The sequence below is a fragment of the Hipposideros armiger genome, unplaced genomic scaffold (genome assembly GCF_001890085.2).
Source record: "Hipposideros armiger isolate ML-2016 unplaced genomic scaffold, ASM189008v1 scaffold_166, whole genome shotgun sequence".
In the NCBI taxonomy this organism is placed as follows: domain Eukaryota; kingdom Metazoa; phylum Chordata; class Mammalia; order Chiroptera; family Hipposideridae; genus Hipposideros; species Hipposideros armiger.
The window spans coordinates 2,821,991-2,834,085 of NW_017731516.1; the positions used below are offsets into that span (position 1 = coordinate 2,821,991).

General features: G+C 34.8%; 1 protein-coding gene across 5 annotated transcripts in view; it reads right to left on the bottom strand.

The window, feature by feature from the left end:
- CNOT2 (CCR4-NOT transcription complex subunit 2) overlaps positions 1-12,095 on the bottom strand; it is a 112,883-nt gene that overhangs the window by 25,677 nt on the left and 75,111 nt on the right. For all 5 annotated transcript variants that reach the window (XM_019651775.1, XM_019651774.1, XM_019651773.1 and 2 more), the window contains one exon: positions 9,284-9,350. In XM_019651775.1, coding sequence (XP_019507320.1) covers positions 9,284-9,350 — 67 coding nt within the window. The remainder of the gene's footprint in view (positions 1-9,283; positions 9,351-12,095) is intronic.

The window sequence follows — 12,095 nt, forward strand, 5'->3', positions numbered from 1 at the left end:
TAACGCCGCAATGAACATAGGGGTGCATATATTTTTTTGGATTAATGTCTTGGGATTTTTTGGATAAATACCTAAGAGTGGGATTGCTGGGTCGTATATTCTACTCTTTTCATTCATGTTCCGTGAACACCTAAGCTTGGTTCTGCGTTTCTTGAAGTCACATGAGAACTGGCCTAGATTATATGTTGGTTTAGTCGCTATATGTACATCTGGTCACTACAAATTTTGTGGCCATGAGTATACCACTAACTGCAGCCACTTTCTCTGAATCTGGGACAAAGTAAGGAGGAAGAAGAGATTAAAAAAATCGACCTGTATCAGATTTCTTCAGAAGAAATCAGTCTTATCTTTCAATCACAAAGTTTTTCCCTTGGCCCTCTAGAGGCTCCCATAATGAACCACCAAAGTGATCCTTTTCACATCACTCACTCAATAAACATTTACTGAGTGCCTACAGTGTGCTAAGCATGGTGCTAGCTGCTTAAGGATACAGCAGCTGTCAAGACAGAAAAAGGCTCCTACCCTCAGGGAGTTTGCATCCTTCTCCCCAAATACGCTGTCCTAAAGTCAGCTATAGCTGCAAATTTCCCGCAGAAATGTGTATGTCACAGTTACTAACCACCAAGAAATATTATACAATTTTTAACAGGCTTCTCCAAGGTGACACAAAGAACCAAGACTAGAATTTAGATCTCTTAACTCCTAGTGTTCTGACTGGCAGCCCTGTAGGAGTCCAATACAACACTAAATCAGCACCCTTGTGAGTGCCTACTGAATCTTAGCACCCTTACATAGTCTGCTTTTTCTCGTGCTTTCTTTTTTCTTTTTTTGAATGTTTATTTCTCTTCAAACTTTTTCTAAACCTCCATCTCTTGTTCTCTTCCATTTTCCTTCTACCTCTCTTCTCTACACCTGTCAAGTTTTATTTCCCTACTTTTACTTTTCCCCTTTTTCACTCTCTTTACACCTTCAATACTGTAAACATACACTTTCCAAAAATCTAGTATCCTTAGGCTCTTTTGTAATAATTGATAAGCCCTACTAAAAGACTCACTAAGATTTGTTTACTTCAACCCTTCACATACATATTATTCTATTCTATCTTATGAAAATGTGTAACTTCAAAAATATTTTAGAGAATGGAGGTTATCTGAACGTTAGCAAAAAACTTTTGGAGAAGTAAACAAGAATGGGTATGTCAGTTAGGGATTGGAAAACATGAGTTAATTTATAGTGCTGAGCGTGGAGGAAGGTTATGTAATAAAGAAACAAAGATTAGCGTTTACTTTTATTTTTCCTTCAACAATAGAAACATTTCTTAGTTTAATTAAATTTATTAGTTCCATTAAAGAAACTAATAAATTCAAAAGGTCTGATTTGCATTTTGAACTAGGTGTGTATGAAAAAAATCAACAGAGCAGAAAGGAGTGTATCAATTTCAAACTGGATCAACCCTTGAATACTTAGTAATTGACTTATTTTTAAATTCAATGGGAAACATCAAATCCATTTAAAACATAAAGAATTAATATCACTGAATAGGAATATACAAGGATTTACTTTTAGTAAATAAAATATAAGTCATTAAATTTGAGTTAGTTGAGTCAAACTATTACAACTGGGTAGGTTCAAGGTCCTAAGGGAAAAATGGACTATTTTATTGGTATAGTTAGAAACAATCACGGAAAATCATCTCCAAATTATTACACCAAGAAGACATGCAGGCTAAAACAAAAAAACAAAAAAAGGGGGGGGGGGGGGAGGAGACAACTCACGCAACCAAAAAGTTTTGGCATAAAATAACTACAACAGATAAATGTAAATATTCATGCATGAACTTGTATACTGGGAAGGCAGCAGAATTCAAATTTATCAAGCATCTATCTCTGTGTCAAGCACTATGCTACTTCATTCCCTTTCCTCCTTATAACAATCGTATAAAGAAAATATTTATTCCCTTTTTTACAGAATAGGAAGAATGAACAAAAAAAAGTTAAAAAGGCTCTCAAACTGTTCTGAGTCAAATTTTTCTTTCATTTTGACAAACTGATAATAAAGAATACAGTATTATGAGGAATATATATTGTAAGTAGGAATCTAGTTATTTGGTAGGGTGCTGAACAACCAAAGGATAAATTAGATTCTATATTAATCATTTTTCAGAAACCCAAAAGAATATGGGCTAAGAAATGTTTCCATAAATTATTTTCACTGCACAAGCTGATTAACAGCATATCCCTTAAATAGTTATGGGAAGATATATCATTTCTTTATTCAAGCTTTTGCTAAGGATAAACAATACAACTTAAAAGAAAAAAATTCAATCTCAGCAACCAAATCCTTGAATACTTATACTTAAATGAAGGATGAGGAGAAAAAAATCCCTAACTGATGCAAGAGGGCTTAAAGTGTCCCGTTTTCCATTCCCAAAGAAGCTAGCTTCCCCTAGGAACTCAATGTCCTACCCACACTAACAAAGGACAACCACCTTCTTACCTCCAAACTGTCCTGAATGTAGCTGGTTAATCTTCCCTGTAACATTATTTCATTATGCAATTTCCATCATTAAATCAAAAGATTTTAAAGACAGGAAAGTCTCCAGAGATCACCATTAAACTAAGTTATAGATGACGATCATCCAATTAAGTTATATATGAAGGACTAACTAACATCAAGCACTAAATGACTTGCCCAAGATCACAAATAGTGAAGAATAAAAATAACGATCTAATTTCTTGACTATTTCAAACCCTTTTTATAACCAATCACTTTCCACTTTTTATAGTAGTTGCTAACTTTTCCATCACCTGGGTAACGTTAATGTCTGGGTCCAATACTCAGAAATTGTGACAGTCTGGGTCTGGGCAATTCATAGGCTGTGGGGTTTTAAAAATCCTACAGGTGTGTTGCTAGGGGTACAGCCAGGGTTGAGAACCACTATTCTATAGTATTAAATCCAATCACAGTTTAATCTTTAACATTCTGTCAGGTCCCAAAAGATTCTCTTAACCTTTATTTCATTTTTCTCCCCAGTTTTACTTTACTGAAATATAACCGACATACAACTCTTCTAATCTGTTAATATTTTACTCACTCCAATATAGAGTCTTCTTACATGCCATATATTTGGCTTACCATCTTCTTCCTTCTTTCTCTATCCATTCCCCTTTATCATCTCCTTCTCCCCACCAAGAACACTTTCCCTTCTCTTGTTCTACAGATACAAAAGACTACTAAAAACAATAAAAACTACTATGATTGAGGTGTTTACATGCAGTAATATGTATGGCGAGCTTGGCTGTATATAGAAAGGACCACTAACTCAGACTAACTCAGTGAGAGCAGAATGGGTCTGGGATCAGAAAACGTTTCCTGGAGAAGGCTGTACATGAATTAAATAATGAGAGAGGCCTAGCCAGGTATTCAGTAGTGGTGATGAACAGTCAGCTAGATGAAAATGTTAACAGGTCATTCCAAGAAAATAGTAAAATGTATGAAAATGCAGACAAGTGACAGGCCTGAAGGGGGAGCAGGCTTGCTTCTGCGTACTAAGGATGTGTGAGACAAGAAGCATGGATGGAGCTAAGTGGCTTCAACAGTGTCAACTGTGAGAAGGTGCTGATATGTTAGAGCCAACAAAGCGTCCCAGACAACATTTGGCTAGATTTTTACAGCAGCTGGCGCTCTACCTAAGGAACAGCTGTGTGAAACTCCTACGTATACTTTGTACTCCTCCTCAAGCTAAGTTTCTATTTTGGATTAGTGGAAACCATCACAAGGTAATACAGGTCTCAAACCTTAGAAATCATCCTCGACCCCTCTCTTTCACATCCCACATTACCAAATCATATTAGCTCTATTTCTAAAATATCGCAAGTCTGGCCACTTCGCAACACCTCCACCACTCGTTCAAGTCATCCTATTTTTCTTGCCTCAACTACTACATTAATAGCCTTGTCTCTCTCATCACTCGTCCCTCCTCCACCCAGTCTATTTTATACATAGCAAAGTGATCTCTTAAAAATGATACCGTAAGGGCCCGCCGAGTGGCTCAGTTGGTTAAAAGCTCGCTCAAGAGTGTGAGATCTGAGCAACAGGGTTGCTGGTTTGATTCCCAGCCCAAGCTGAGCTGCCAACATGTGGGAGGATGGCTCAGCTAAAAAAAAAAAAAAAATTCTGTATCTTAAAAATCCTTCCCATTAAGCTTAGAATCAATCTAAATTCTTTACCAAATCTTTACAAGACTCCATGATCTGACACCTGCTACTTCATTAATTTTCTACTTAATTCATTATGCTGGCCGTCTCACTCTCCTTTTAACACATTAAGTTCACTTCCACATTCTCACGAGTAAGAACTTTTGCGTTTATTATTGTCTGTACCTCAGAAGCTCTCCCCTAGATCTTTCCAAGGACTCCCCCTTCTCAACATTCAGGTTTCCATTCAGATATTACCTTCTCACAGATTGCCTCTTTGCCTGATCCATGTAAAATATTAATTCCATCCACTCATCCATTAATCTGACTTAATTTTTATAGTACTTATTACTAGAATTATATTATTTACTTGAAGTTCTCTGCATGCTTATTCTGTCTTCCCCCATTTAAATATAAGCTCCATGCAAGTAGGAACTTTATCTGCCATACTCTCAGATCTTGGAATAATATTTCACTCATGGTAGGTACTCAATACATAACACAGTAAATGAATAAATCCTCCATAATGCCTTAGTCAATACTCTTGGACTCTATGGATTTAGCATTTGTAGTTTCTACTATGTGCAAATGGTCCCCAGGGTCATGACAGTCAGTAAGTACAATAATATGTAGCATCCATGTTTCAAAGAAACTGCTGTTCTCAATTCATGTCCACATAGTTACACTTAGAAAGTAATATAATCTAGGCTCTACTATTTACTACCTGTATAACCTTGGGCAAATCCCTTAACCTTTCATGGGTTGTTGTAAAGATTAAATGAGTGAATTCATATAAAGTACTTAAAATAGCACCTGACCGCACAGTAAATACTTTATAACTATTAACTTGGGGGGTGGGGCAGGAAGATGAAACATGCATATGGAAAGAAAGTTAACAGGTGGTCCTAAAAGTGAAGATAAAATGTGATAGCCTAATGGAGTAATGGTTTTCACCAGAAAAAGTTGTTTTCTGGGGGAAAAACATTTGCTATAGCTGTGTTCTTGAACTTGAAAAGTAGCGAAGATCTTGAGACATGTTCCGCAGAACTGGGAAGATTGTAGCTCTTAGCTGAAACCAATGTAACAGCCTGATAGGTTTCCCTTGCCTAACTAAACTGAAACACTCCCAAACCTATCCTATCCCATGCTGTGGATGTTTTCCACACTATTAAAATAACCTTACCCAGTCTCTCCAAGGCCAATGTCAAACATGATCTTATCTGTAAATCCTTTCCTGATCATTCTCCAAGATATGTAATTGCTCCTGAGATACATCCATTAAACTCTGTACTTATTCCTCTACTTACTAAAATAACTTGTGTACTTATCCTACTATATTATGTGTAGGGACTGTTTGCTCATCATGCATTCAACATTTACTGAGTGCCTGCCATGTGCAGAGTACTGAGGATAGAAAGGCAATGAAAACATGCAATTAACAAACACAGGACACCACAGCATACATACGACGAGTATGCTGCACAGATATGGCACAGAAGAGAATGATCTCTTCTACCACACATCTGCAGGGTCTAGCATGATTCCATATAGTACATGGTAGGCACTCAGTACGCATCTTGTTAAACTCAATTCCGACCTCCTTTTTGAAGCTTTTACGTGCACTGCAACTTACTGTGCTGTTCTCTCCAAACCTAAGTCTGTCCATCCCATTCAACATGATACCTTTTAACCTATGTATTAGCACTGTAAGCTGTTATTTAATATTTTTAAATAAAGGTCAACTTCCCCAACTATAACATGTGCTTCTTGAGAGCATGTTCAGTTTTAATTCAAGTACCTGTTAAATGGTCCTCAATTTCCTGAAGCTACCCAAATATGTCATGTGCCTACCTACATTGTCAATAGCATAATTTCTGAACCGCCCCACCTATGTTCTGGTTCTCCACATGCAAGTAGCCTTCACAATAGGTGTTCTTAAAACATGAGGCTAAAGGATATTGTTGAATGCATGAGACCAAGCCAGGAGTTCAGATCCCAGAAAGACAAATTTATTTCCTCTCCCAGCTAGATACCGGGTTCCTCTGAGAATTCAGATAGATACAAATGTGTATGATGGATTCATCCATACAGCTAGTTAATCCATGTGCCTATAAGAGAACAGGAATATGGGAAGCACTCAGTAAATAGTAGTTTCCTTTTTCTCCAACCCTCCAAGGCCCTAAATCCTGTTAGTAATAGTAAGTAAGAAAAAGTCACTCCAACTATACTACCACTTAATTTCAACGCACTGAATATCCAGGAGAAATTAACTCCTGGTTCCTTTTTCGTTCTAATATAGTAGACAGTTTCAGGGAGCACCGGGATCTTTAAAACTACAAGTATACCTACAGTTTTATGCACACACTCAAAGTAGAGAAGACCATCATACAACTGGAATACAAGATTCCATTCACTGACTTCTACAATTATCACTTGGTGTACAGTATTCACACAAACTCCTGGATGTAAAGTTACTTGCATATTTGGATACAATCATAATATGATCATAGGAGAACCTGTGGTCCAGTGTTTTCTGGATACTCTTAGGTATTATGCAATCACTTCCACCCAAATCTGGCAAAATGGAGGTTTAAGCAGTTTTGTATCCACTCCAAGAGGAGCTCCCTCCTTTGTTTAATCTCATGAGTCTTAATTTTGGAGAGGGTGCTCTTCCTTCTCCACCTCAATCTCTCTAATCGTTAAGAACACAAAAACAGGAGACCTTCATTTTAACTACATAAATTCCTACTGAACTTTGCCAATCTGAATACAGAGTTAATGGTGGTCCTCAATACGCTTGGCAGGCAAAAGAATTTAGTTATATGAAGACCAATGCACAGTAACAATTAATTGCTCTAAGAATAACATCACGAATCTATTCCTACCTACTTATTCCTCCCATCTCCCATCCTTTCTCAGGTCAGCCCCTCACATTTCATGATGCTGACTTACTTATACCATTAAAACCCTGGACCTCAAAATGCCTTCTTAGCGCAGTAAGCAGCGCGTCAGTCTCAAAAAACCCTGGACTACTAACCAGCTAAATGGTTTATTTGGCGCTTCCAGGTCTATCCTAACAGAGACTGGGAATACAGGCTCTGTCTTTTTTCACTACTTATAGCTTCTAAATCTGTACACTGGAAAGGAATAATTGTACCCTTACTTGAAACATTTTAGTTCTATCTAAGTTGGATGGTTCAGTTGATCTAAGGTTCAATTTTTCTGCAGGCTAATATCCACAATGTCAATTAAAAAAGTAAGCCATGCACTGAAAATGCTGGTTTACTACTACTATAGGAATACAACCATTTAATATGCTAAATTCCAACAGGAAATATTTGTCATACATGACTTCTTTTTAAACTAGTGAGTACCTTAAAATACATTTACTAATGAAAATAACTTTGCTCATTTATAGCCTTATCAGCACAATCTACACAAATTGAGAAATCAATAAATATCTATCACACCAATGAAATAATTATATTAAAAATCCTAACCCATTTCATATCTTAGCCCAATTACAATTTCACATTTGCAGATTTAAAAAAATAGATTTTTGAAGTCCACATAAGTGATTTTACTGTAAAATAATTGTCATTCTCCATCAAATAACCTTAGCTTCTCAAATATAAATTTTTCTCCATTCCATATCTACTTTTTTGCTGTGATAAATTGTGGGCTTTAAAAATAAAACAAAGTAAGTTCTTTGCAGTTACTCTATAGAAATAAAGGATAGCTTTAAAATAACTAGATATTTCCATGGTAAGGATTATCAGAAAGGTGAAAGTACTTACTAGGTTTCACACTAAAACACAAGCTAAATAAAACAAATTGCTAGCTAATTTTTCAACAACTAGGATGAACATTTGTGGATAAATAAGCAACACCTTTTTTAAAAAGGAAAGCTTTTTAAATATGTTCTCTGCTTAACTGGAGGAAAACTGCTAATATCTGTAAGTAATTAATAATTTTATTTACTAATTCTGTATTAACAAAATTGTTTTCCATAGCAAAACAGAAAGGACACAAAAGAAAGAAAAAAGTAGACAGAAACTATATTTATCTAACAAAAATACTGCCTTCCCCCTACTAAACTTCAACATAAGTTTCAAGGGTAAAGTGGTATGATAACTATTCTGATACTTAACAAAACTTCACCTTTTATTACACTGGGAAAGAGTTTCAAATCAAATAAGTGATTTTTATTTGAAGCTAGTTAAGATACTCGGCCAGAAGGTAACCTTCTCTAGTTACCTTATTATTCTGTAATCTATGCTGGGAATTTATAGCCCTTTTAACACTCCCCTCCCATGAACAGAGATGAGATCAGCAGCAGTTTCTGACATCAACAGATATGACAAACTATTATTAATACATTAATAGTTTGAAAAAAATAGGAAGATTTTATCATTTAGTTTTATAAAGATTTTATATGATAATAGCTAACATTTATTGAGCGCTTACTATGCGCCAGGCACTGTGCTAAGCGCTATAAAACTACTATAATACTTAAAAAGAAGCAAAATCCTGTATATGGAAAAAGCATTAAACTGTGAGTAAAAAAAAACCAAAACACCAACATAGATTCTATACCCAGACTGAATAAGTAAAAGAAGAAATATTTGCTAAACAAAGAGAACTTTTGACAAACTACGAAGTAATGAACTTACGTTATTAAAAAGGGCAAAACACAAACAAAACCACCTAGTCAACTGACCCAAAAAAAACAACAACTCAACAAACTTTTATCTTCCTCTAACTGAAAACAGAGATGTCTATTTTTAATTTGTTTAGCAAATTCTTCTTCAAAAATATTACAAAGGAATACATAGATACAAACGATGCCAAAATAAATTTTAATCTATCCTATATCCAAATAACAAATTTTGAATTAGAAAGGTCTGAAAGAATGAGTAAATAATCAGTGAGGTTTTGCTATGTAAGTGAAATAAGAAAAACTAAAAATTAAGTACATTTCTTTTTAAACCCTAGAACAAACCCACAAGGGCAGCATTTGTTATTCTTTATTTGGTAGTTGTATTTTCTTTAAATAAAGTATTCCAGAAAAAATACAAAATTCTTACTTTGTTGCCCGTATAAACTTGCCCCAAACTGAGACAGCTGACCTGATGTAGATGGTGATGCCAGCATCTAGAAACAAATTAATTATATTAGAGCATAAAGAAAAGCACACAGAACATTGCATGTACATGTTACAAATCTGTACAATATATCATAACACATGAGAGTCAAACTCATTCTTCCTAAAAAACATAAAACGAACATTACATAATAAATTCTATGTTTCTTAAAAGACTATCACAATTGGATGAAATCAAACTGTGCAAATAAAATGAATTTTTTATTACTACAAAAGTTTTTTTTTCAAGATGTTCTAAATAAAAGCATAGCAGAATCATTATTTCGCTTTAAAAGAAAATAAACCAGGCTAACAAAAACATGAAGACAGTATCTGAAAGCAGTCTCTAAATTCATAAATGAAATTACTTAATTCTTAGATAATATATTAAGCTAAATTCTAAATTCAGTTTATTAAAGTTGAAAATAAAATTAGCTAAATAGAAGTTGTGTATTTTGTAATAGTTCCTGACTTTATATACAAATAACTGATGTGTATCACATGGGTAGAAAAAAATCTAACAAATATACACACAAGCATATAATAAGTGGAGATGACATAATACCAAAAATAAGTCAAAATACTTACACAAATATATAGACACGGTACTTAATGTATACTGTTTGTTAGTGAGTGAGGTGAATTTCATGGCACTTCCGTATAATGCCTTTCAGTTTATTGCATCAACGTCTTTTTTTTCCCTAGTAGAATATAAATTCTTTCAAGGCATATTATATTTATGGAACATGTAATATTCATTTTTTATTTCCTCATAGACTACCACTGTATGTGGCAGTGCTATACACAAAGTAGATAAACAGAGTAAATGAAAATGTGTACAGATAAGTGCATGTTTGTGTATTATTCCTTGTCTTATGTTAAGCAACCATCAAACTACCTTAATTAAACAAGACATGGGCTGTATCATCAAGTGGATTATAATCTAGTGAAAGAAGAGAATGAATTATACAACTAATTATATTCTAAGGCACAGTGTGGTAAACTCTCTAAAGGAAGCTTAGGATTACCAGAAAAAAATAATTCTCAACAAGGGTTACGTAACAGGAATACTTGGTACAACGGTAACATCTCATGTCAGTATAGATGAGTGAGTGGTCTTCCAGGCTGAGAATACACAGTGAGGATGCGTCTGCTATAAGTTAACGACATGATCAGAATACAAACAAAATAAGAAATATTAGTGACTGGATAATTGATTAATTAAAGAAAGGAGATAGGCTGACCCCTATGCACACTGAGGCATAAAAGAATGGGAAATAGAGTATGTTGGGGACAAATGTAAAGGGTCTTCTTAAATGTGACACAACAATGGCTACCAACCATGGCAATAAAGAAAAAAAATAATATCAAGCAAGGAAGTGACATGATCAAACTGTGCTCTGGGAAGATAATTCCAATAGCAAAAATGGATGGAAATGGTAACATGCTAAACTAGAACAACAGAAGTGGGACAGGCATGCTGATGGTAGAAGCAACAGTACTTGGTGCTCTACTGAAATGGATGAGGTACAGAGAAAAGGAGGTGGGTGAAGAATCACCAGACAGGGAACCATCAGAGGTCACTCAGGTTTCCAGTGAAAAACTGTGCTTACACTGACCACATTAGGAAACCAGGAGGAGAAATATTTAAATAGTAGAGGTTTTACAACACTTCATGCTATTTTCATGTCAAATTTTTCAGTTATTTATTCTAAAATTCAATAATTTTTATACTACTGTAGTTTTAAATTAATGATACATATCAGACTCTTCTAAGGTCAAGATGTGTTACACACTACTCAAAAACAATAGTATTTCAATATAGAAACAAATTTTCTAAAAAAGCATCAAACCTTATAAATATTCTTTTTCAAATCCAGAGGGTATGTAATCTAAACAAACTGTAAAAATAGGCATTTTATGCCTGATTTGAGTCTTTTTGTTAAGCTACAATTGTCACGGCTGTTACCATATAACTGGAAATATTTTAAACACATTAAAAGGTTAATTTCCAAGTTGTAAGAACAAGATCAAAGAAAATGTATACTACATAACGAAACTTTAGTTAGTGACAGAATGCTTCTGAGTCATGGTTTTCGGTTATCATTATAAGCTATAAACGAAAGTAAGAGTACAGCTGTTTCCAAAGGTGTCAAACATATGCTGGTTGGCCAACAGGAATGCAGGACTTAGAATCATCCATAATGTGAACATTTTAGAATGGACCACTTAAAATGTTACTTTCCCCAGAAATGTGTATGTTTAGTGAATATGCAACTCCTAAGAACAGACATTTTAGTCTACTTTCTCACAAAGGTCATAGGTATACACATCCACAAGTGAGCTACAGGTGTGCCAAGATATTGGCCCTTTCACTATTGAGAGGCTAAGCGGTAAAGGAGGCCCATTAAGGAGGTAAAGGCGGGCATGCTCCATGGACCAAGTATCGGAAACCGAGAACATCGGGGTGATCCACTAACCAGAGTGACATATTAAATATCATTTTCTCAATGTGTGAGTACATGAAGAAAGTTAGAAAACTCTGGCTTTACAGGAATATTAAAGTAGTTTGCTAAATTTTCAAAACATCCATGTAAAGTAAGCACTGATCAGCTGTACAAATAGATGTTAAAATGACTGCCTCAAAACTTGTCAAAAATGCATAAGTAATTTCTTATAAAATCAGTCCCTGATGGCATATTTTTTTTGAAGTTGTAAATATTTTATTTTATTTTTTTAAATTTTTTTTATTAATT